Source organism: Balaenoptera musculus, chromosome 15 (assembly GCF_009873245.2).
Source record: "Balaenoptera musculus isolate JJ_BM4_2016_0621 chromosome 15, mBalMus1.pri.v3, whole genome shotgun sequence".
NCBI classification, from domain to species: Eukaryota; Metazoa; Chordata; class Mammalia; order Artiodactyla; family Balaenopteridae; genus Balaenoptera; species Balaenoptera musculus.
The window spans coordinates 8,978,397-9,003,926 of record NC_045799.1 but is presented as its reverse complement, the minus strand read 5'-3'; the positions used below and the strand labels follow the sequence as shown (position 1 = coordinate 9,003,926).

Sequence of the window (25,530 nt, the reverse complement as noted above, 5' to 3'; positions counted from 1 at the left end):
CAGTAACAGGTGGCATCCAGGTGTAGCTTGCTCAGCTGGGCTCCATCTTGGAACTTCTAATGAATTCTCCAGCTGGGGTGGGTCACAGGCCTTGCATTCTCTTCCACCCCAGCAGGACTGCTGTGGATCTCAACAGTGGTTGTGTGGGGATGGTATAAGGACTGCTCCTTTTGAAAATATTCCTGAAATTTTCCCCTTCTAGGGAATTGCAAACTATTTTGCACCATGAGGAGCATCATGGAAGAGAATGTTTAATTCAAACAAGTAGTTATCTGAACATTATGCTCTGTGAATTCAACCATCAACCATTAATTCAAAAGTTTGATGTAAGGAACTTTTAAGTAATATAGATATCTGTTAAGAATACATTTTTTAAATATTCAAATTTTTAAATTTGAAAATCCACTCTGCCACTTACTCACTGTGTATGTAACCTTGAACAAGTTACTGAAACCAGTGGTTCTCAAATGTGGTCCCCAAATCAGCAGCAATATCACCTGGGAATTTTTTGAATGAAAATCTTGGGGCCCCCGCCCCAAACCTACTGAATCAGATACTCTAGGGAAAGGAGTCAGCAATCTGTGTTTTAACAAGCCCTACAGGTAATTCTGATGCACACCAAACCATTGAGAACCACTGGCTTAAACTGTTCAATCTGAGTCTCCTTATATGTAAAATGGGAGTAATATAACTTGTCCTCACAAGGTTGTTTTAAGGATTAAAATCAATAGGTTTTGCACGTAAAGCACTTAGCACAGTGTCTGGCGCTTCGTATGCACTCAATACATGACAGCTACAATCAACGTTATTGTTATTTTGTTATTACTGGATTTCTTTTCTGGGTGGCCAATGAATTAGTCTATGTCTCTACACATCTACCTGAGAAATAGTGAAGAGGGAATGTATTTTAACATTAATCATTACAACAATAGCTAATTTAGTGAACTCCTACCCTGGGCCAGGCACTTAGCTAATCACTTCATGATCATTGCATTTGATCTTCGTTTAAAAAAATGGTAAGACAATGGTGCTATTATTGTCCATCTTTTACAGGTGACAAAACAGCTTAAGTAACTTGCCCAGAATAACACAGGTAGTGAGTGAAAGAGTCAGAAAAAGAATTCAGAGAATGAGTCTCCAGAGCCCGGGTTTTAAGCAGACCACCATACTGCCACTCCAAAGTGGTTTGCAAAAGGGACTATGGGGTGGCCATTTTCATACCTACAGTGTCATTGCAAAAATCAGATACTCACTACCACATATGCATTAACATCATAGCTATTGATTAATTATAGAAGAAGTCTCTGGATCAAGTTTTGGCTCAAAATGAGTTCATTTTATAAGAGGATCTTATAGCCGTCCTCCATGAAGGTCTCCATGATTCTTTATTTCTGCCCAGGCACATTGGTCGTGTGGTCCTGATGGGGGATAATTTGCTGATGACAGGACTAAAGACAGCCTAGCATCTGTCACCAGAGTTGTTCCTTTTGGGTCACACTTTGAGGCACTGATTACCTGAGCCCACAGAATACATTCAAGTATCCATTAGATGAGAGAATCAGCTAGAAAAAAAAAAAAAATGCTTCCTTTACCTACAGAAGGTATATCTTCAGGTGAGGATTAGAAAGAGGAAATGTGCAAATGTGACCTGTAATTATCGTTAAGTAAGTAATAAGCAGAGGTACTTATTAACATGGGTTTGGGGGCCCAATGATAAATGCCAAACTTATATCATTTTTCAATACCACAAAAAATCTGGCCCATAAAATACTAATGACACCCTATAAAACAATTTAAAAATGGGTAAAATTTTATGTATATCAAAGGAATTTCAGAACAGGCTGCTGAATTTGTAAAATAAATATATTTAAACACCCATCAAATGATGTTCCAGAGTAAAATATATGTTTATTCAGTGCAGCGTTCACTTCTTCCCAGAGAACTTTTAAGGTACAAATAGGCTAGGAACAAAACCCTGCAGGTTTTCTTATCTAAGTGAAGCTAATGAGTTTGTCCTTCATTTGAGAGTTCCTGCCTAAATCTTCGAAGCTGGACCTCAAAGATATTATAAGATGTTCGGTTTAATGTAAAACTTCCCTGTGTCCCTAAAATGACAGTATCAACAATAGCACCACTGAGCGAACACTACTTTTGTCTTCTGCCTTTTATTTAATTTCTTTTCCCTCTTCTTAGCTCCTCCCCAGCTAGCTCTTGAAAGGCCTTCTGTTCTGTCAGCCATAATGACATCTGCTGGCGGAGACAGGAAGTCATAAATCTGTAGGTCCCCTCTCAACCAAACCTTGTTAATGCTGCCATTTATCACAAGGGCTGGGGTGCCATCTCTGGAGGGCTGGACGCAGAGAGTCCATTTTCTCCCATACCCCTTTCCCAAGAGAGCAACCATTTTAAAAAACAGCCACTTTTTCATCTCGCATTTGCAGACCTGAAAGTCAGGCAGATGCAGTGTGCAGCTCTTGGAAAGAAGCCACAATTCCAGGCAACAATATACTCTACTTGATGTTTCAGAACTGAAGGAAAGCAGTTCTGACCAAGTTCTGTCCTTCCTCATTTTAAATCGGCCCCTAACTGCGTCCAGGAGAGGAACGGAGATTTCCTCTCTCTGAGCCGCTCTGCCTCCCTGTACCTTCTTTAAGGGCAAAACTTGCTACAGTGGGAGTTGAAGGAGGATTATGGAAACTCAGTTCCTTTGGTTCTGAACTAATTCAGGATGGTGTCTGGGTTTTATTTCTTAGGAGTTCATTGCGCCCTGAGCCTTGATTCAAGACCTGTGCTTGTGCAGGACATATTCTAGCTTCTGTTGCTCGAAGTGTGGTCCCCGGAGCAGAAGCATCGCGTCATCCGTTCGAGCTTCTTAGAGACGCAGCGTCCCAGGCACTCTCCACCCACTTGATCAGAACCCGCATTTGAAGCCAGATCCCCAGATGATTGCTTTATACATTAAAGTTGGCGAGGCCATGCTCTGCCCCGGGGTTCTCAAACCTGGCCCTTATTGACATTTGGGGATAGATCAGTCTTTGTTTGCAAGGGCCTTTCCTGTGCACTATAGGATGTTTGCCAGCATCTCTGGCCTCGACCCGCTAGAAGCCAGTAAGTAGCACACCCCTGAATCGTGACAATCAAAAACATCTCCAGACATTGTGAAGTGTCCCCTGGGAGGAAAAAGCACCCCTGCTGGAACCCTGCAACTCAGAATGTGGTCTGTGAATTCACAGTATCTTGTTAGAAATAACACCTTCTCAGACCCCACCCCAGACCTACTATATCTGAATTTCTCGAGATGGAGCCCAGGAATCTATTTTAACTTTGTAGGAGACAATACACAGGTTAAAATTTAAGAATTGTTACGCTGCGGAGTATAAACAGGGAAAAGCAATGCGGTAACTAGACATTCTGTGATGCAAAAGTCCGCGTGGCTGCAGCATTACCGAGAGGGAGTGATGCATGGTGGCTGAGTATACCAGCTAGAGCCAGATCGGGAGGGTCTGAATCCAGGCTTCCCCATTGGCTGTCTCCATAGCCTTGGGTAAGTTATCTAACCTCTCTGTGCCTCAGTTTCTTCGCATGTAAAATGGGGACAACAAAAGCAATTTATCTCGTCGAATTGTTCTAAGGATTAATAAGTTCATATTTTAAAGTGCTTAGCATAGCTTGTGGCACCAAGTGCTTTGTAAATGTTAACTACTATTATTACCATTTGTTTAATTTCCCTGTCTTTCCCTAGATGTTTAAGTTCCCTAAGAACCAGGCAGGACCTTTTTTCCCTGCTGCGTCCCCAGCACCCAAGCCAGGGCCTGGCATGGAGCAGGTGCTTAATGAACCTTAGTGGGAAAAGAGGATACGCTGAGCGGAGAAGAGGGCACTGGCGGGAGCTCTCTGCTGCCCATGGCTGGGACCTGTGCCCTGCCGCCTTTGTACTTTCTGCATGAGGATCTGAGCTTCCCCGATTGGCTTCTGTCCATTGGTGCCCTTGCAAATTAGAGGATTGAGCTGATTGAGTTTTATCCTTTAGTACAGATTAGATTAAACCTCAGGTACAGCTGAAAGCACTCTGTAAACAATAGTCAATCAACAAATGCTAGAAAAAGAATGAAAAAGCTAAAAATGTGGGAGTACTTTCTACGTGTCAGGTATTGTGCTAAGTATGTTATGTTTGGTCACATAATCCTCTCTGAGCCCCTAATGGAATTGGTGATGTAATTATGCCCATTTTACAGATAGGAAAACTGAGGTTCAGAGAGGCTAAATAACTTGCCCAAGGTTATAGTCTTAGTAAATAGTAAATGTAGGTCTGTCTGACATCAAACCTACATTTACCTTTCTTTCCTAGTGCCTACCTGGGCAGCACACAGTGATTCTGTGTCCTGTATTTTCTATGGACAATCCTAATTTCAAATGTTCTGCTCCCGTCTTATGCTTAAGAACACACTTAAGTGTTGCATCACGTCTTTCATCTTGTTTAAAAGCTTGAGCTATGGTAATAATGAGAACTCTACTCTATGCCCCTACTAGACATATAACAAGGAGAGAGACCCCTGCCCCGGTGAGCATACTTGTGGGGAGAGAGAACACTGACAAAATCAGCGAATGAAAAGACTTCTGGGCTTCCCGGGTGGCGCAATGGTTGAGAATCTGCCTGCCAATGCAGGGGACATGGGTTCGAGCCCTGGTCTGGGAAGATCCCACATGCCGCGGAGCAACTGGGCCCGTGAGCCACAACTACTGAGCCTGCGCATCTGGAGCCTGTTCTCCGCAACAGCAGAGGCCGCGATAGTGAGAGGCCCGTGCACCGCGATGAAGAGTGGCCCCCGCTCGCCGTAACTAGAGAAAGCCCTCGCACAGAAACGAAGACCCAACACAGCCAAAAATAAATAAATAAATAAATTTATAAAGTTCCTACCAAAATTCTTACCATAGGAACTGTGGACTTCAAATTGCAATCCATTTGCACAGAATGTAACAGCTAAAATTAAAAAGAAAAAAAAAAAAAAAGACTTCTAAGCACTAAATACATTATAAACAATAGCACTAAAACAGAGGGAGCAACTAAAAGAGGCATCGTGTGAAGCTTTCAAATACACTGGGCCTTCGCTAGATCGTCACTGAAGGTCTGCTGTTTATTGAAGTTCTGCTGTGTACCCGGCACTAGGCTAAGTGGAGCCATTGCAATGAATAAGAGACAGTCTTGGTCCTTGACCATGGGAAGCCCCCAGTTTGGGGGATTCCAGTGCAACAGACATCGCCTGGTACTCGGCCCACTTCTCCACAGTCCGCTTTAACTGCCAGCACCCGTGGCTCTTTGCCTGCAGGGAAGGCCAGGAGAGGCCCTCATCCCAGCTCTCAGGGTGGAATGTCGATGGATACCCCAGCTCTCTCATACTTCAGAAGGAAGTGCATAATCTACACTGACTCCCAGCTTTCCCCCAGCAGGATTAAGTTGCAATTGCCCGCTGTGATAACCTGCTTGGTAACACACCCCTATAGCCTGCAACCTTTTCTTTATTCACTCCCCCACTTCCCTACTGGAGTTTTCCAGGATACTCTCCCAAATAAACTACTTGCTCTCAAATCTTTATCTTGGGGTGTGTGCTTCTTGGGGAACCAAAAGCAAGACACGCAAACCTTCAAGACACACAAGAGGATTTGCAACAGTCCCGAACTATTCAACCACTTTACGTCTGTGGGTTCCTTAGCTGTGTTGGCCTTCCCAGCAATAGTTAAGCAGAAAAGACAAGCTGTATTGTGATGGGCGAACACAGCATCCAGGACAAGTCACTTTGGCATAATCCTAGCAAGCAGGGGTAGAATCTCATGAAATTTTCAGGACAATAGGACGCTTAATGCCTAATCATAATAGATAAGACATGCTCCCTGATAAGACAGAAAGGTGTTCTCAGAGCAAATTATATCATACTCTATTTGCTTCTGAAAGTTGAGGGGTACCTTTGGGCACACAGTTCTAATGAGTCCAGGGAGGAGAGCTTGATGCACAGTTGAGGTGGCATAAAATATACCGGAGCCCAGAACTTAAAGGCTGCTTGTCACATGGTTTCCAGGCTGTTCCGGTCCTTACATTCACTTAATGTCTTCCTGTGGTTAATGAAGTTGAGCAATGGATTACTGGGCCAGCGACGTGGTCGGGATTCTTCAGCAGCAGCAAAACACTGTCACCAACTGCAAGTAGTCACCTCCAAGGAAAATGTGATATATGTTCAATCAAGCAGCTCCTATACCCCAGCCTTCCCACTCAGCAGTTGTCCTGTTTAAAATACACATCATGCTTAATTGCTGTTGCAAAACGCTACACCTAACCACATCAAAATAGTTCTTAAAAAAAGAGAAGCTAATGACTTTTGGAGGATTTATTCACAGAAGCAAGCTTGCCAATGCCCGAGCATCACCAAACTTTGTCATCCACCTTAACTGTTTTCAGGGAGCAAATTTCCACCCAGTACAATAAGACATAGTGTCTTCTGTGTTGGTTGAGCAAACCCAGTCTAATGGACTAGGTGTTTCAGGATGTAAAGAAATGAATTAATTAGCATTTATCAATGGCTGAAAGGAGAAAATTCGAACTCCATATTATGACCAATGATGTGCACACTCCCCACCCCCACCCCCCACCCCCCCCGCCCACCATGACTCACCTCTCTTGCCTCCTTTCTGCTCCCCTTTCCCCGGGCTGGCTGGCTGGCTCTCTCAACCTGGGACCTGGCAGCTGCATTTTTGTGTTTTAGAAGCAGAGAAATCTCTTCCAATTTCAGGCTTTGGCTCCTGGTTGGCTGCTTTGTGTCTTCCAGATCTCAGTTTAAATGTTATCTTCTCAGAAAGGCTTTCCATGACCCTCACCCTGTGTGGACCCTGCCCCCTGCACTCTCTGTCACAACACCCTGCTTTACTCTTGCTGTCACTCTCCACCATCCATCTGGCATGTCCTCTTGTCCAGTTCTCCCCTTCAGCGTGATGCTGTACCAGGTGTCATGGGAGGGTAGGAAATAACCAGAGATTGCTACCTTAAAGTTTTCACAGAACAGTTACTGGAAGAGAGATATCCTGAATGAGTTAAATGACAGAAGAGGAAGGCAATGAATTATATCCTGAAGGGCAAAATCGTATGGTACACTGGCTCTCAAACTTGGCGGCATATTGGAATCATCTGGGGGCTTTAAAAAATACTGATGGCTGGATCCTGCCCTCACAGACTGATGTAATGAGTCTGGGGTAAGACCCGGGCATTGGGATTTTTAAAATCACCCCAGTTGATTATAATATGCAGCAAAGTTTGAGAACACTGCTTTTTTTAATTGAAGCATTATGTACAGATAAGGAAGTGCACAAATCAAAAGCATGCTGCTGAATTAATTTTCACAGACTGAACACACTAGCATAACCAGCACCCCAGTTATGAACAATACCAGCCCCTCAGAAGCTCCTCATACCCACTGTCAGAGGTAACCTACCTGATATTCAAGATGAGTTCTGTCTGCCTGTATGCTCATATATTTGGAGTCATACTCTACATTGAGTCTCTTTGTTTGGGGAAGATATGGACTAGAGAAGTTTGAATCACATGGGATCCACCCTGGAAGGCTTCCTGAAAGAGGCAGTAATTAAGGGAGGATCTGAAGGAGGCAATAGGTAAGAGAGAGGGAAGAGAAAAGAGGGAGGGAAGTTGGGGAGGGGAGGACAGCATCAACTGGAAAGAGGCACACAGGCTGAAACGCTGTACAGCCCTATCTAACAAAAGCCCTAAGATATTTCTAAAGTTTATCCTTCCTTGCAAGTATGCTTAGCTCGGTATTCAATCATTCCACAAAATTTTTACTGAACGCCAATCCTGCACTGGACTTGGAGACATATAGGTGATAGAACTTATGTTTTAATTAGGGGAGACAGAAAATAAAGAGGCAAGTACATGAAATCACTTACATGTGGTTTAAGTGCCATGAAGGATGAGAGAAAGAGTGGGACAGATAGGGTGGGCAGAAGGAAGTGATGTTGGAGTTGAGAGTAAAGAGGAAAAATGGATCTGGGGGAAGGAATCTTGCTGGAGGGAAGAGTAAATGCAAAAGCCCTGAAACTTGTATGGGAGACATGACAGAAACTAAGACGCTCAAGAATTTCACAGGCTGCCCCGGTGTCCAGCAATCAGGGCAGTGACTAGCGTAAGGTAGGCACTCGGAGAATATTTGCTTTAATTGCGTTGGGCTGCAGTCCAGCAGTAAGACAGGCAAACTACACCCCCGCCAAAAATATAATACAATAGATATGTGCTTTAATGGGGCATTCATGGGCCACTGTGGGTGCATTGAAAAGGCTCCTCAACCACCCTTTTGAGTGAATCCAAGAATAGATGCCCTGCCTGTCCCTTGCATGCAGCAACTTCTACTAACTTGATTCACTTGTTACAAAATTCAACCCTTGCCCAGGGAAGGTTCCAGTGCCTGGCACCTTATCAGAATCACCTGAGAACTTACAAAATTTCCGATTTTCTGGCTCCACCCTGGGATCTAATTTAGTAAGTCTGGGGTGGGGCCTGTGCTTCTCTATCTTACCAAAAAAATCCCCGGGTGATTTTGATGTTGAGCCAGTGTGGGAATAAGTGTTCTGGAAGGAATGGTTGAGTCATTCCAATCAGCTCATGCCTTTACACATCCCAGAGTTTGAGGGTTGGATCCTAGGATGCTAAGTTCCCTGGAGACTTAAACATAGTGTTATTCCAAGCCACCAACTCTTGGAAGAAGTTTCCGAAAGTGCCAGAGTCTGTGGTTTAGTATTTTACAAATTCTAGACATGCCCATACCACCTTCCTCACATTTTGCCATCTTCACATCCCACCTGAACCACTATTTATTCTCTGTTGTTCCTTAAGTATATTTATTTTTAAAACCCATGAATTAGGGCTTCCCTGGTGGCGCAGTGGTTGAGAGTCTGCCTGCCAATGCAGGGGACACGGGTTCGAGCCCTGGTCTGGGAGGATCCCACATGCCGCGGAGCGGCTGGACCCGTGGGCCACAACTGCTGGGCCTGCGCGTCTGGAGCCTGTGCTCCGCAGCGAGAGAGGCCGCGATGGTGAGAGGCCCGCGCACCGCGATGAGGAGTGGCCCCCGCTCGCCGCAACTGGAGAAAGCCCTTGCACAGAAACGAAGACCCGACGCAGCCATAAATAAATAAATAAATAAAATTAAAAAAAAAAAAAAAAAAAAAAAAACCCATGAATTATATTAAACTTTAGATTGCTACCATAAATGGATTGCTACCATAAATGGAGAGCAGTATCTTTCTCTAAGATAGAGGTAAACAAAGTGAATTCAATAAAAAAAAAACATTTTAAAAAAGCCTAGCCAGAGGCGGGTGTCCCCTTCCTCCCTCACCGCTCCATGTGCATCCCTCCCGAAGCTGCGCGCTCGGTCGAAGAGGACGACCTTCCCCGATAGAGGAGGACCGTTCTTCGGTCAAGGGTATACAAGTAGCTGAGCTCCCCTGCTAGAACCTCCAAACAAGCTCTCAAGGTCCATTTGTAGGAGAACGTAGGGTAGTCAAGCTTCCAAGACTCTAGACACATCCAAATGAGGCGCTGCACGTGGCAGTCTGCCTTTAAAAAAAAAGAAAAAAAAAAAAAAAGTCTAGCCAGGTATTCTTGCCTCTCCTAAGCTTCTGAGTCAGACATCTGTGGTTTCTTGGTTGAAAATAAAAGTTAGCAAGTGATAGGCACAAAAGACATACTAGCACCAAACAGACACTTCCTCAGATTGAAAGGGAATAACAACCTTTTCACTATGTGATTCAACATTTTTCAATGTTATGTCTACACCACTGAATGACATCTTGGTACCACTGTGTTATGCACCCACTGGGGTAGCCAAAATCTTTGTTGATAACCAAGCTATATACTCTACAGTAGTAGCAGTAGGAAAAAACACAAATTAATGAAAGAACACTCTAGAAGTGTGGGCCCAAGAATGAGTTCATAGCCAGCTAAAAGAAAGTTTTGCAGAAGATATTGTGAGCTCCCCGTCCCCGACTATATAACCAGCTATTGAGAAGGAGGCAAGAGTGGAGGTAAAATTCGAGAAGAATCCTGGAGAGCAGCTAGGAGAGATTCTGTAGCACAGAGTCAACTCCTCCTGCCTGTTTCCCACCTGATTTACTCCAAGGCTGGGTCCAGCTCCTGAACTCCCTCTTTCCTAGTTCCCAGTCTCTTGGATGTCATTTTACAGATGTTTTCTGAAGGCAAGGATCCTATCTTATGCATTCTAGCATCTCCTGTGCTCAGGGCAATACCTGGCACCTAACACAGTAGATATTTGTTAAATGATTGAATGGAATGCAAAGGCCAAATCAACGGGCATAAGGGCTTCTGCAGAATATGGCAGATTCAAGGTGAGCTTACTGCAATCTTGGTCTTCTTTCTGTCCAGGCCTAATTCTGTACCTCCTGATCCTATAACTGTGGTTCCTTAATGACAGGACTGTGGGGTTTTCACTCAATAAGCTATGGTTCCTATCACAGAGCTCCATAAAGGTGTGTTGGGTAATTAGAATTAATTAGTACTAATGCCCCTTTTGCTGACGTAGCCAACTATGAAGTGGGGTTTTCTCTGCCTCATTGCCTAAGGACTAGGCTGGGATTGAGTGGGGCTGGTAATGGGTGGAGGCTGCCTGGGTGATTTAGGGTGAGTGAATTAACAATTTGTACCATATACGTGAGAGGGAGAAATGAGCATTTGCCCCTGTGCAGGGATGTTAAAAATGATTTAACAGCACTTTGCAAAGAGTGACAGTAACATCTTGCAGCTGACTGGTAGGATGGACAAAGTTTCCTGTGGCCCAAAAGAACTGTCTAGAAAAATATCTGTGGGACGGGTCACCCTTGGTAATTCCCCATGAGCGAGGGCAAAAGTGACAGGTAGGTTGTAGGCAGAAGGCACCACAGATCGTACAGGTCAGGCCTCGTGTGCAGTGAGTACATGGCAGGGGGCGGGAGTGAGGAGTGGGCGCTGGTGAAGCCCATCACAGTGACCACAGTAACAATGTCACCCCTTGAACTCCTAAATTATTGTAATTATTACTTTAATATCTAAGCCTGAGTTGGCTCTATAGTTAGCAATCTGGGGTAGGTCTGATTCCAGAACAACAAGGGCTTTTTTAGCAGAAGTTTTTAAACTGGAATGAGCAGGAGATTCACCTGTGGGGTTGGGAGTTGTTTGGTCAAAATGCAGATTCCAAAGCCCTTATCCAGAAGTTTCTGACTTAGAAGGTCAAGGGCAATGGGCCCTAGAAGGTTCTGATTAGGAGATCTAGGTGTGACTTTACCTCCTGGGTGACTTTGGGCAACGTCTGGATACAATTTTGGTTGACACGACTAAGGTGGAAGAGTCTGGCATCTAGTGGGTAGAGACCAGACATGCTGCTAAACATCCTACAATGTACCAATGGCCTCCACAGCAAAGAATTATGGCCTCAAAAGGTCAATAGTGCCAGGGTTAGAACATTTTCTTCTAGAGTAAGGCCTAAGAATGTGCACTTAACAAGGGCCTCAGGGCATTTTAATGCAGGAAGGAGAAGCCCTTGGAAAGACTTAGACAATGCCTGGCTTTTTATTCTAGGGACATGCTGTCAGAGTTCCCTTTTTGCCTAACTCCTCCATATTTAGGACTCAGCTTTGACTTGACTTTTCCCAGGAAGCCCTACCTGGTAACTAAGCATCCTCCGTTCCTCCAAGTCCAGGTTAACGGCCCCCCCCCTTCTAAGTACAACCCCTGTCCCAGCAGGCCTCACTTGCCCCTTTAATTGTCTCTCCCACTAGAACAACAGTCCCTTGAGGGCAGGGTCCATGTTCAGCCTGTCCCCAGCAGCTCAAAAGGTACCTGGCCCATATCAGGGCTCCATTGTCACATGTTGGCTCAAATGACATCTCCTGCATGGAGGCTAGAGCTGCCCCCTCTTTCGGACACTGTCACAGAACCCTCTTGTAACAAATTCTTGGAGCTTTTCACTCTGAAATTATCTTATTGGTTTGCTTTTCATTCATTCAAATATTTTACTGGGCACCTACTACATGTTGTGATCTTTGCCATCGCTGGGAATATAAAACCCCTCCTCCCAACAGAACTTATATTCTACAGGGGAAATTTGGACAATAAAAATAGAAAACTGTATATAATACATGTGATAATATGTGTGACATTGGTAGGCCCAGTAGAGAAAAATAAAATAGAGAAATGGAATGGGGAGTGGAGATGTGTGTGTGAAACTCTAAGTAAGGTTGGCCTCTGGGAGAAGGTGACATTTAAGCAAAGACTGGGTATCTGGGGGCGACTTGTCTGCTCCTCATTAGAACACAAACACTGAGAGGGCCAGGATCTTCCCTTTCTGTATGGCTGCTGTGTCTCCGGAATAGGCACATAGTAGGTGCTCAATAAATATTATTTAAACAAGACAAAAAGAGGACTGTGATTAAACTATCAAGGAGACAGATGGGAGATTCTTGTTTTTATGACCGTCCAGGGACTAGCAGGAAGGTGGGAGAGGCAAGGGCATTAAATTTAAGGGGGTGGGGAGGACATCTCTGTGGTTAGATTAAGAGATTTAGAGGATGGTGGTCATCACTCCAAGGTGCCCACCCCCTTCCCTGCCCGAAAGGAACATAAGTTCTCATGCTCCTAATATGGTTAATGGTCCTGTTAATGGTCCCTGCGGCTCAGCTCACCTGGCCCCCTGCGTCTCCTGCCATCACCCCGCCCCCTTTCTTCCACATCCCCTCCCTTCTCACGCCTCCCCCACGGGGTGTCCCCGAGCCCGGGGGGGGGGCGTGGTGGAAGGGGGGTGGCGCGTCGCCGCACCAGAGAAGAGGGCGCACGGCGGAGCCAGCCCCGGTGGCACGCCCGGCTCCCCGCCCCCAGCCCTGCTCCCCGGCGGGACACTGTCCCTTTAATAGACTCCCTCTGCCCGGCGTTCTGCGGCTGGGGAGTAAATTTCTCCCTGTCATCAGGTCGCGGGGAGAGGAGGAGGAGGAGGAGTTTGTTAATGTTGAGTTTGTTCCGCGGGATCGATGTTTGCTGGCATCGCCTCGCCCTGTCTTGTGTGTGTGTGAGAGCGTGTGCGTGTGTGTGTGTGTGTGTGTGTGTGCATATGTGGGGGGTGTGAGTGTGTGTGCGAGAGGAAGCGAGAGTGCGTGCGTGCGTGTGAGTGTGTGTGTGAGTGTGTGTGTGTGTGTGTGTGTGTGTGAATTCCAGATTTTCTGTCTTTCCCAAACCCGCTCCTGTCCTCTAGCATATCACTCACAGACGGGGATCCGACAGCAGCCGCAAACCTACAGTGAGTGATCTCTCTGCCCCCAGCGCGAATCCGCCATAGAGATCGGCGAGGAGGAGGAGGAAGAGGAGGAGGAGGAGGAGGAGGGAAAGAGGGGAAGGAAGAAGAAAAAGAAGAAGAAACCACTACCTTCCCAGGATTGCCTTTTTTTTTTTTTTTCCTTATCTTTACGCGCGCGTGTGCGTCCCTCGTCCTTTCCATCCGAACCCGGTCTTGGATGTTTAATAAAGAAATCAAGTGTCTCAACAGTCACCAAAAAAAAAAAAAAAAAAAAAACACAAACCAAAAAAAAAAAAAAAAAACAAAAACAAAAAGAGAGAAAGAGAGAGGAAAAAAAAAAATCCAAAACAACAAACAAACAAGGCAGAACCAACCTCTACTTCCAACCAGCCGGCACAGCCGTCCGTGTCTGCCACCCAGAGAGGGGGGTCTCTGGCCCGTGGTGGAGGAGTTGCAGGGGGGATCGTCAGGGGGACAGAGGCCGAGTGACGCCCTAGGAGCCACCGGGCAGGAGGCGGAGGAGACCCAGAGAGGCGAGAGAGACCGCGGGCCCCCGCGCGCGGCTCGGGGCTGGGGCGCCAGAAGTGGGACTGGAGCGAAGTAGAGCGATGCCAAGGAGGAAACAGCAGGCACCCAAGCGGGCGGCAGGTAAGAGAAACGGCTCCGCTTCGGGGCTGCCCGGCCGGGCTGCCCGGTGCGCCGAGCTCCGCGCCCGCCCTCTTCGCCCCGGGTGCCCCAGGACGCCACCCCCCTCGGCTTTCGGGGGAGTTCGCTCCGGGTGCCCCTCTCCGCCCGGCTCATAACCCCATCCTCTCTCGCCTTCTCCAATCTCCCAAATCCTCCCCTTTCCAGGCTCCGATGGGGGGTGTTGGGGGAAGCTATCCCACCAAGCCTTCCCTCCTTAAACTTTTTTTCCTCCACCCTCTACCCCACCCCTAACTTTCTCCCAGTCTGCTTCTTGCCTCTCGGGCCAAAGTTGGGTTGAGGATTTGGGGTGCGGAGTGGGGAGACAGTCCTTCCACCCCCGCATCCCTCCGCGTGGTCAGTGCCAGTGGCTTCTGGCCTCGAGGGACAGCGTCTCCTCTGGCTGGGGTTTGGGACGCTGAAGTGTGAGCAGTGCCCCAGCCCCGGGCTGCAAGGCTGGCTTTGGGGCGAGCCATAGGAGTTTAGCTTTGATCACCAAGGTGGAAAAAAACCACCCCAGGAAACGAACCTTTGAATATGTTTTCTAAGAGGATCCACGTTTGGAAATCTAATCAACACTCTCCCTTCTCTTAAAAAAGGGGAAGAAAAATGCCCCTTGAATATTGAAACAGCTCTGGATTTTCTTTGCCCAGAGTGAGTTGCAAACTTTGTAAATTGATTTGTATGGTAGGAACTATCCCATCTGAATTCTTACTTACCACCCCTCCTCCAAAAGAAAAAAGAAAAAGAGAGGAACAGGTTAATGGATCAGTACATTAGATCTTGTAAAGGATTTTTTTTTTTCCTTTTGGGTTGCTTAATTGCTTTTTTAATAGTATGCTGGGGTTTTGCTTCTCGGAAGTGTGATATGAAAGTTCATTTTTCTCCTCCCAGACCCACCCACTGAAAAGTCAGCTTTCCACTTGATTGCTAGTTTTGATTTGACATTTGATTGATCACCTGTCATCTCGCTGCCTTTGATCTATTCATTCTTGATATATATCAATAAATCACTCACCATGGTAACTCAGAGTGCCAGTGACGCAAGCCTTGCCCTCTAGATTCAGAGCCAGACATGCACAATTATTATCTTGTTTGGCTTTAGTGTGGGCGTGTTTTATTTCTTTGTGTCCTTCAGTTGAATCGGGGCTTTAGCAAAAAGCTTAAGTTTTTTTCCCCCTTTCTTTCTGTCTTTACCCTCATGCTTTCGGCAGCATCAGTTAAGGGCGGGTCTTCTGCAGAGCCCCCCACAATATTTCCTTCTGTTCCAACTCGAGCGAAACATTAGGGAGAAGAAGTTCGGTGGAACACTTCATAAACTTGTGAAAAGCCACCCTCAGAGCAAAATCCAAAGTTAGTCACAAATCTGGGCAAGTGGGTGTTTGTATCTGAACATGCTGGACCACCAAGCTCATCCTCCATCGTGGCCTGATTCCAGCATGAATGGCAGTACATGTGCTTTGAGATATCCACAATTATCTTCTCTTCTGAGTGCAGATCCGTAACCGTGTATAGATTGGTTCAAATTGCATGGGGAAATATCATTTACGAAGCTTTGATTCATGTATTTCCAAGAGCAAAATAATTTAGGTATTTTTAGAACCGTATCTATTTAGAACTTGCCTAGTCAATGAGGTGCTCTTTTTTCAACTCTAGCTACCTCTTTTGCAAACAGTTTCTTCCTCCTACCCCTGTCCTTTTCTACATTTAGCTCACTTATTTTTTAAAACTTAGATTGCTTTGCAATCTGAACAGCACTGGGGTGTGCGCTGGCCTTTTAGACTCAGGAAGACTGAGCCTGCTTCTTTCAGTTCTAGCAACATAAATTTAAGTATAGCTAGATTATTAGAGATAACGTCCTTATTGTTGTCCCAAAAGAGAACCCTGGGCAACAGTCCAGCAAGAAGTGATACTGCCCTGAAAATTACTCTTTTTTTCCCCCTGTTGTTCCGGTAAAGGCCAACAACTAGGCAGTAATTTAAATTACCAGAATGACTGGACATGTCTCCTTTGGTCAGCTCATTACAAAAAGTGCATTGCTCAGAACTGCACTACTTTGATTATAATTATGCTCTGATCAATGAGGATCCAGGTGTACGTAACACAATGCTGTATCACATTATTCAAATTCTATCCTTTTCATTAAGCTGGTGTCTATTGGAGCTAGCTTATCTATTTACTGTAGTGTGTGTATGTGTATGTGTGTGTTAGAAAGTTCTGACTGTAGTTTCAGCTTTCTGGCCTATTGTGTTCCTAGTGTCTTTATGTGTTTGTTTTCATGGCTTTTATTATTTTCACTGGAAGAAGTGGAAGCCCTTGTCAAGCTGAAAGGGAATAATTCATTTTGTACACAATGGGGCCCCTCTTACGGTATTTATTTACTCACATATTACCAAAACAGGTATTCTTTCATGTAATATTTCTTTCGCCTGAAGTCATCGATGCTGTACTCTGTTTTAGCTGACGTGGTTATTCACGAGTAAAGTTAGCCACTTTGAGATTCTTTAGCCAGTTAACGTGCAGGGAGAAGAACAAGGTGGGTTCTAGGATTGTGGCCATACTAAGTTTTATCACTGCTTAAAATTAAACAATGCACAACTGTAAGTAATTATTCCCATGGGCTGATGTTGAAAGCTTGATTTCTAGCTTGATGAATGAATAATGTAACATCGAAAAAGCCTGTGAGTGAATCAGAACTGAGACTCTTTCCCAAGAACTGTTTGAGGCAATTTGATTCCTTTGCATTATTAGTTTTAAGTTCCACGTTTCAAGGAATCAATTACGGAACTTTCTAATAAAGCAGGTATGCGGTTAGAATGAGCGAGATGATATGATAAGTGATGGGGGATGTTAGTCTTTATTGGTTATATTTCTCCCTCCTGTAAGGGAAGGGCTGTGAGGTAGGCAGTTCTCTTTAAGGAAACAGCTAAGTCAGAACATTTCCCTCCGAAATGTCATTCTTCCTGGCTTTCTAAAGCTATGCTGTTCTACCATACTATTACTTCGGGCAAGGAAAAAAGTTTAGAAAGCAGCCTGCAGTACCCCAGGGGTCTGTGTATGTATGAGTGTGTGTGCATGCTTCCTTGGATGTATATTTCACTCACCACTCAAACGTATCTACTTTTACCTGAAAATATTGCAGGATTCTGTACCAGCATCTTTTCTCCCTATTCATTGTAGGGAAGATAGAGAAGATGGCAGAAAGGTAAAATAAAACAGAACAGTGTTTTGATTTGTTTTTGTTTTGCAAGACGCGGAGTAGTTAAAAATTTTAAACTGTAGACTTACACTGTAACCCTTCTATTTTCTACAATCTATCGCAGCCTCTGTACATAACGCATGTGTAATATATATTTTATTTCACCATCCTGAACTCTTGTTTTTATATAATGCCAGCCAATTGCAATAGGACGCAAAATCTTTGGGCATCATATACATATGAATATCTAATGTATATATAAATTATAGGCGTCTGCTCCTGCCTACTCAAAGAGATTAAATGTTTTCTTCTTGCTGACTCTCAGAAGCTATTTGATAATCCAGATCTGAGGAAAGTCTTGCAGGAGAGAACAGCTCCCTCAATTTATTTTGTTTATTTAATATGGAGATGAATAATGCAGATTTTGTTTTCATGAATGTCCTTGTGTGGCAGTAAACATTAGACTATTAGCAATCATTACTTAAAAGTTGCAATTTGCACCTTAATAGCACAGGTTATTTACATGGGAAACATATTCAGCAGGGACAATTCGGAATACTGCAGTGGAGTGTAGAGATGACCTGAGCGATCTCCTTTTCAACCTCCTGATGACAATGACTGGATTAGTGGGCAAGGTTTCAGCAGTGTAAACCAGCAGGGCAGGGGGGGTCAGACAGCTCAGGGTGAAGTTTACCTTTAATTCACTGGCAAGTGGAATGGGGTTCAAGAGAATAGGAATCGGGGTGGAGTCCCGACCCTGGCACTCTCACTTTGTTTAAGCACACTTCAGAAAGACAAGTTCCCATCTTGAAGATTTAAATACCGCATGCTATAGACCCCTTCACTTACCCAAACAGTATGATTTTTAACAGATGAATGGAAAAAATAAATACACCCCCCCCCCAAAGGGGCTCAGCAGCATGAACTGTTCAGGCTATTCTTGTTATTTAAGGCAGATCCCTGAAAAGAGAAAGGACAGGTACCTTGAAATCACATCCTCCACACAGTGTTTTGGATAGAAATTGATTACTTAACTGGTCCTTTTCCCACTCCCCTCATGATTTCCTTCTCCCTCCTCTCCCCTCACCCTTAAAGACCCAGATTGAATGGGACATCTCAAAAGCCCATTTGTTGTAGGCATTTATTGATTTCATTTTTAATCTGCCATATCAGGACACAATACATTAACCCTAATCAGCAGACTGCAAGTGATAGGGAGTTCTAGTGGAAGCCAGGTAAGGAAGAGGGGGCATGAGAAAGTTCTCGACAATGAAAATCTTCTTGAGGCTTGGGGGTTGGAGATCAGAGGCGACTTTTGAGGAGGGTAGAAGCATTCCTCAGAAATACTCTGCATTTATTTTTCTCCCACCTTACATTTATTTTTCTCCCAGTCACCTCGATTCTATTGCTACCATTCGGGAAACCTTCACACCCAACAAATAACTCCTAGGCATATTTAGCAGATCTGTCCCTGGAAACATCTTGCCTTTTGTCACATTCTCCAACAGAGGCTTATGCTTTCATTTCATCCCAGCTGACTTCTCACTCATTTGACGGAATTTCTCCAACTGGATAATACCTGTGTTGATCTATTTATCTTCCCAGTGGCTTGGGGATTGTACTCTCAATCGAGCAGGTTTTAAAGGGGCACTGAGCCTGGCATTGTTTAAGGCCACTGAAATGATGCACTTCTGCTCGTCGCTGCAGCTGAGCTTAGGGAAGTCAGCCAGGAAGAAAACCTAGGCCCTGTTCATGTTTATGGCGGGTCTGTGATTAGCTGACACGAGTTAAATGTCCTGAGTGGTGCTTCCCTTCCATCACTGTATCTGTACCATCAATTTTATTTAAGTATGTCATGGTCTGGGAAGACTCAGCCACTATTTCAAAGGCAGTATGTGTGTCCACCCAAGTCCCCCTTAAAAAACACAAAATTGCCTAACAAATTCTATATTAAGACCAGGCATACACAGAGTATCATTTTCGTTTGATGCAAAGTCAGTTGGAAACGCATTAAACTAACAGAGAGTGTCTTGCATCGCTTCCCTGAAGCAGTGCTTTTTCATTACATATTTAATTACAACAAATTGAGAGACTTTTATAAAAAAAAATCACAGTGATATTAAAAGAAGCTTGGCACACAAATAATTTTATTGCTTCACAAGTTGACAATGCTGCTTTATTTTTATTTCTTTGGGAGAAATTTATTTTCATTTTCTAATGTTGGGATAAATACAGAATGTCTTCTCCTACGGTCTGTATCAGGGAGATCTCATCCTTCTATCGTCCTAGAACCTTTTCACCCTGGAAGAGGGTTTTTCTTAATCTATTTTTCAGTAATTTGTAACAATTTGTATGTTTAAAATTATTTTAAGTTTTCTGAGTTCCATTTAAAGTTAGAAATTCTTCTGTTTCTGAGGGTGACCTTTGGCAAGCAGCTCTTCGATTATGAAGGAGCTTAGTCATTCTAACCACATAAGAAATAGCTCGTTTAAAGTGTTTGCTTGATTACCTGGATATTGCAGGGAGAAAAAACACCCTACAGTTACAGGCCTCTAGCATACTACACTGTTTTCACTGGATTTATAATTTCTTTTTTTTTTTTTTTTTTCCTGCTACTGACCTGTCAGTCACTTGTTTTAGGAACTTTTTTTCAGAAGAAGGGATAGGCTTAACATTGAAAGTCAGTTTCAAGATACACTGGGTCTTTAAGAAATGATAATAAAAAATAGAGACTTTAGAGACCAAATATCCACTTCTGGGCGATGTCTGCAAACTCAGAGGATTCTCATCTAACTTGGACATGCGTCTGGAGTGTCTTCAGCAGCGTGGCCGTACTTGTGTTACTCGTTTTGCCAGAGGGTAACTGTCGGACTCAGGTCCTTTCCAAAGATATTGTATACATACACAGCCACACAGAGAAGAAATCTCAGATGCAAGTGGGAATTGCTGATCTATTTGTTTCCAAAGCAAACTCCATGGGTGAAATGATTAAATAATTTGGAGGGATTCGAAAGTCATTAAAACAGCCATGTGGAATTTCCAATTGTTGCCTCTTTCGGTCTTTTGTGTTTCCTCTACAGAAAAAGATGTCCTCTGGGCATTCTCAAACATTTTGTGATGCCAAAGTGATGCCTAAAATTGTTTAAAATTTTAGAAATTAAAATTCAGGAGGCACGGCTAGCTAATCCTATTGTTAATATATCAGTATTATTTAGCTATGCTGAACAACAGGGAATGCACAATGCAAAAGTTTTAGAGATAATGAGCTTAGAGAAATTACATGGGGAAAAAAAATACCTGGATCATATTTGAAAGGATTTGTCTTGAATTTTGCTCATCTAAATGAGAGTTTCCTTTCCATTTGTGTTAATTTAAAAAAATAGTTTCAATATCCCTATAACTACTACCCAACCTGAAGCAGGGTCTAACAAAGCTCTCTCTGGATGTACAAAAATATAGGACGTTGTAATGCGCATCCCCTTTTTAAAAACAGTTTTAGAAAACCAAATATGGGCTTGAAAACTAAAAGCAAAACCTCAACAAGATCTATAACACAGCCAGCTCAGGGTTCAAGATCGAAAACTTTGTTTCAGCAGGGTAAGAAGAAAACAGCGTTGCACTTTAACTGCACATCTTCCCCCTGGCACAAGAGAGGCAGTGAAGCAGGGAAGATTTTTAAGGAGCTTTTTAGCTCTTCTGCATCTCTCTCCAAAGACTAATTTAATTGAAAAGCTGTAGTGTCCGTTTATGCCAAAGGAAAAACCTCATGTTTCCGTAAAGCTGCTAGGCGCTAAGGTGGGTTTTTTAAGAAAGCCAGCGTGCTGCAGTTTCCTTTAGTACAAAAATTAAGATCACTGGTCTTAATTAGTTGAGTGCTTTCAGAATTGAATGAATACTCTGAAATCACCCCTGAGCTTTCTTCTTCAAGCTACATCTAAGTCATTTCTATGGAAATTATACAGTTTAGATATTAAGGGGGCAAACACAGTTACTGTTGTTTTTAATTTTATTTATTATTTTTATTATTTATTTATTTTTGGCTGCGTTGTGTCTTCGTTGCTGTGCGCGGGCTTTCTCTAGTTGCGGCGAGCGGGGGCTACTGTTCGTTGCGGTGCACGGGCTTTTCACTGGTGGCTTCTCTTGTTGCGGAGCACGGGCTCTAGGCGCACGGGCTTCAGTAGTTGTGGCACACAGGCTCAATAGTTGTGGCTTGTGGGCTCTAGAGCGCAAGCTCAGTAGTTGTGGCACACGGGCTTGGTTGCTCCGTGGCATGTGGGATCTTCCCGGACCAGGGCTCGAACCCGTGTCCCCTGCATCGGCAGGCGGATTCTTAACCACTGAGCCACCAGGGAAGTCCCCACGTTATTATTTTTAATGAAAATAGTTACAAAGTGCAGAATGAGATAAAAAGAGAGTTGGCAGCGGCCATCGTGTTTGTAATGAATCTAGAAGAAACTTCCTTAAATGTTTTTCTGCGCCATGAAAAATCCATGAAATCTGGTGATTGGTGGAGGGGAGATACAAAAGAAGACAGAAGGTCAAGGTCTTCTGTAGGGGAGATTTGTGTAAGCAGGAGCAGCAGGATATACATATTTCTATATAAACTGCAAGGGGCTGACTTTAAATCACTTCAATTAATCAGATCCGTAGACTTTTCTATGTATTTAGAAGCCTCTGTCTTATACCCCAGGGAGATATGAATAGCTTCTGGGCCAAGATGATGCTGTAGAGAAGAGTTAAATCTATTCTATGTATTCGGTACCACTTGGTACAGAAAAAAATGCCAAAATGAAAAGCTATATAAGCACGTTTTATATCAGAATTGCCTTTAGCTATTTTCCTTTATTCGAAAGTTGGGTTTGTAGCTGTGCCCTTCTTGCTTTCTCCCTTGGGATTAGGTTTTGGACTGTGGATGGAACTGTGGAATAGGAGGAAATGACTTGGGTTCTGGTTACAGCTCTGCCACCCTACTTAACTGGCCCTGGGCAAGCTCGAGAGATAACCTTACTCAAAGAATAAGACTGTGAGCTCAGGAGTCAGACTGACCCAAGTTCACATCCTTAGGTCTCCTTTTTTGGATGTGTATGCTTGGACCAGCTGCTCAAATCTCCTCATTTTCCAACCTACAAGATGGGGGTAATCATAGTTCTTCTTAAGGTTCAGGATTTTGGAAAGGACGCTATGAGTCCCGAGCTGAGAGAATGCACTAATACTGCTAGGGGCCACGCCTAACAGAGCTAGTGTATCTTTGCCCCAAATAACCAGACCACGAAAAATGTACACCAGAAGGGAAATGAGGAACCTGCCAATTATTGTGGGACCAGGGGTTCAGGGTCAAAAGAAATCAGACTTGGATGCGTTTTGATTTTTAAAACTGGAAATATAATCACTGAGTGGTGTTTTAGCCTTTTCTGAGAAAAACTCATACTGGATGGGTTGGAGCCCTGCCCCAGCTCAAAAAAAAAAATTGTTTCTTTCCCAAGGAATAGTAATTATAGCACCAGCAACAACAAACATAACAACAGCAGTAATAATGATATCTGCCACTACCTAAGTGCTTATTATATGCCAGGCATTTTACCAAGTGCTTTATGAATTTTACAGTCATTCATTTAAGCGGCAGTTATTTCTTGAGTTCTTACTACATGCCAGGTCTTGTTCTGGTCACCTGGATCCTCAAGGTTAATAGGATGGGTGTGATCCCTGGGGATCTTACCCTCCAGTTGGGGGAAGCAAGAGAACATACAAGTAATTTAATAAAGGAAAAAGATAACTTTCATATAGAAAAAAAGCTCTATGATGACAATTGTTTTATAAAACAAACATAGGGAGCAGGATTGGGGCAACAATGGTGTGGATGGTCAGAGGAGACCTGCCGGAGGAGGGAGCATCTGAGTGGAGTCTTGCAATATTCCTGAGTTAGATGCTAGTATCATCTTTATTTTACTGATGGGGATCTGAATAACCTGCAGAGCAATTCGTCCAAGGTCACGCAGTGACCGAGGTTGGTTTGAAACTTTCTGCTTCCAAGACCCATGCACATAATCTGTTGTGGTAGTTTACCTAGAAGAGTCATAGTGATTTGCCAAGGAAGGACCCTCAGTTCCTATTATTTTTCCCTTGCATCTGTTGTGATGTCTAAACCTGGGGTGGGGGGGGGGGGGGTACTGAGAACACTGACAGAGGATGCTGCCTTTTGTGGCGTCTCCAACTAGAATCTTAGTGCCATCTACCATATATAAAGTCAGCTCTTCCTCTTCGTGTGTGTGTGTGTGCATTCATGTGTTCATTCACCCAACAGATGTTGACTATTCATCTACTGTGTGCTAAGCATTGATCTGGGTGCTGGAATGTTGCAGTAGGAAAAGTCCCTACCCCCACCCAGCTAATATTCTTGTGCGTGAAACCAAAAATCCAACGAACAAATAAATATATAATATTGAATAGTTCTAATGGCATTTCATAAAAATGAATTGGGATTAGTAGGTTAGAGGGGGATGGAAGGTTGCCATTTTACGTAGGATGGTTGGGGGTGGTATTAATCAGGTGGTGACATCTGATCAGACCTGAATAGAAAATGAAGAACTAGCCAAGCATAGATCTGGGAGAAACGTTCCAGGAAGATGAAGCAATAAACACCTTAAGGCCAGAAATGTCTTGCGTGCTTGAGGAATACATAGGAGGCCACTATGACTGAAGCAGATGAAGACGGGGAGAGTAGCAGGAAATGAGGAGGAGACATAGGCAGGGCAGATCATGTGCAGCCTCCTAGAATTGCATCTAAGTGTGATGGGATCGCTGGAGGGGTTCAAGCAGGGAAGTGATGTCATCTAATAGGGTTATTAGTAGAACAGAGGTACTTGTTTGTATTTCAGAGATGGTGGTGGACTTGGGTATGTTCATCCATTCAATCTACTTAGTTCGCCCCTCAGTGATGTAGACTAGGATGCTTAGAATAATAGAGGTGACACCTGGAGGTAAAAACACATGCCCAGGCTTCATGGAGGAATTGACAGGTGCAGGGATGGGTGCCATCCATGAGGCTGTGGAAAGGCAAATGTTAAGAACCAAGCAAATCTGGGATCCAACTGCAGCTCCTCCCTACTTCACTAGCCACCCGTGTGCTTTAAGCGGTGTCCCTTAACCTTGTGGCACCTCAGTTTCCTTACCTGTCAAATGGAGACATGATATTTTTCACCTCACATTGTGGTTGTGCCGATCAGACAACGTGATACAGGTGAAACCCTTGGTGCAGTCTCTGGCACTTACATAGCATCTTCTCCATAAATGAATTTATGTCCTTTCTATTGTTTTGTGTCGTCTTCTGTAGGAATTCTGGGAGAAATCTAGGCACTTGAATTAGTCCTACCTATTAGGCACTAAATAAATATTTCCTGACGAATGAATAAATGAGGCTATAAATAAGTGAATGAATAAATACTTTAATTAGTGTATTACTTTGTATACTAATTAATTAATTTCGAGTATAAGAATCTCTTTTACACATCGAAAATTTTTTGGCAGACCTCCGTCCCAATCATGATCATAGCTGCACTTTGAATATTTATCAATTTAGGAAATATTAATGACAAAATGATGGTGATTTTAGTTAGAAGCTTGTATTTTGTTCATCATGACGTCCTCCGCCTTCAGTTGAAGAGCAGTGATTCACCTTTTTGCAGTGAATGTTGTTTATTCATCTTATAGACAGTGCTTGCTGATACTATGGATTTGTAGACTTCCTCCTTAAGCCTAGACCCGGATGGAGGCGAAGGGGTTGGGGAACCTCATTTCTGACCCCAGAGGTCGACCTCTCTCCCTCTCTGCTCTCCAGGTGCTGTGCCCTCCTGCCCGCAGCCTCCGGATGCTCCCCGCCCTCCCCCACCAGAAGCCTGTGCTCATCCCCTCAGGCCCAAGGCAGCAAAGCTTAGGGGTTGTTAAGCTAACAGGAGAAGGCTATAGGCTGTTTCCTGGTAACGCCTTCTTCACTTTTTAATTGTCACCTTCAGATAAGTGCCTGGGAGGAGAAAGAAGGGAGACTGGCTGGTGCCTGTTGAGGAATATCTTAGGACAGAGAGATTGGGGATAGCAGAGAGTATTGGGGAATTTTTGCTGCCTGTCCTAAGAACTTTATTTAACTGATATTATTGAAGGTCTGCTGTGTACCAGGTACCGTAGGAGGTGCTGGAACTAGAGGCTTGAGTAAAAATGACAAAAGGCCCGCCTTCTTGACGCTTACATTTGTGTGGCAGACAGGTCCCAAACAAGCCAGCAGATGCATGTTACCTCGTGTCGGAGAGTGGTGTGTGCAAC

The 25,530-nt window shown here is 44.1% G+C and overlaps 1 protein-coding gene across 2 annotated transcripts in view; it reads left to right on the top strand.

Annotated features, from left to right (window-relative positions):
• Positions 1-12,638: 12,638 nt before the first annotated feature.
• Positions 12,639-25,530, top strand: part of TSHZ2 (teashirt zinc finger homeobox 2) — a 442,181-nt gene continuing 429,289 nt past the window's right edge. Inside the window, exon 1 of one of the 2 annotated variants that reach the window (XM_036825424.1) lies at positions 12,639-13,982. In XM_036825424.1, coding sequence (XP_036681319.1) covers positions 13,943-13,982 — 40 coding nt within the window. In that variant the 5' untranslated portion in view covers positions 12,639-13,942. The remainder of the gene's footprint in view (positions 13,983-25,530) is intronic. The other variant, XM_036825425.1, reaches the window with a different exon arrangement.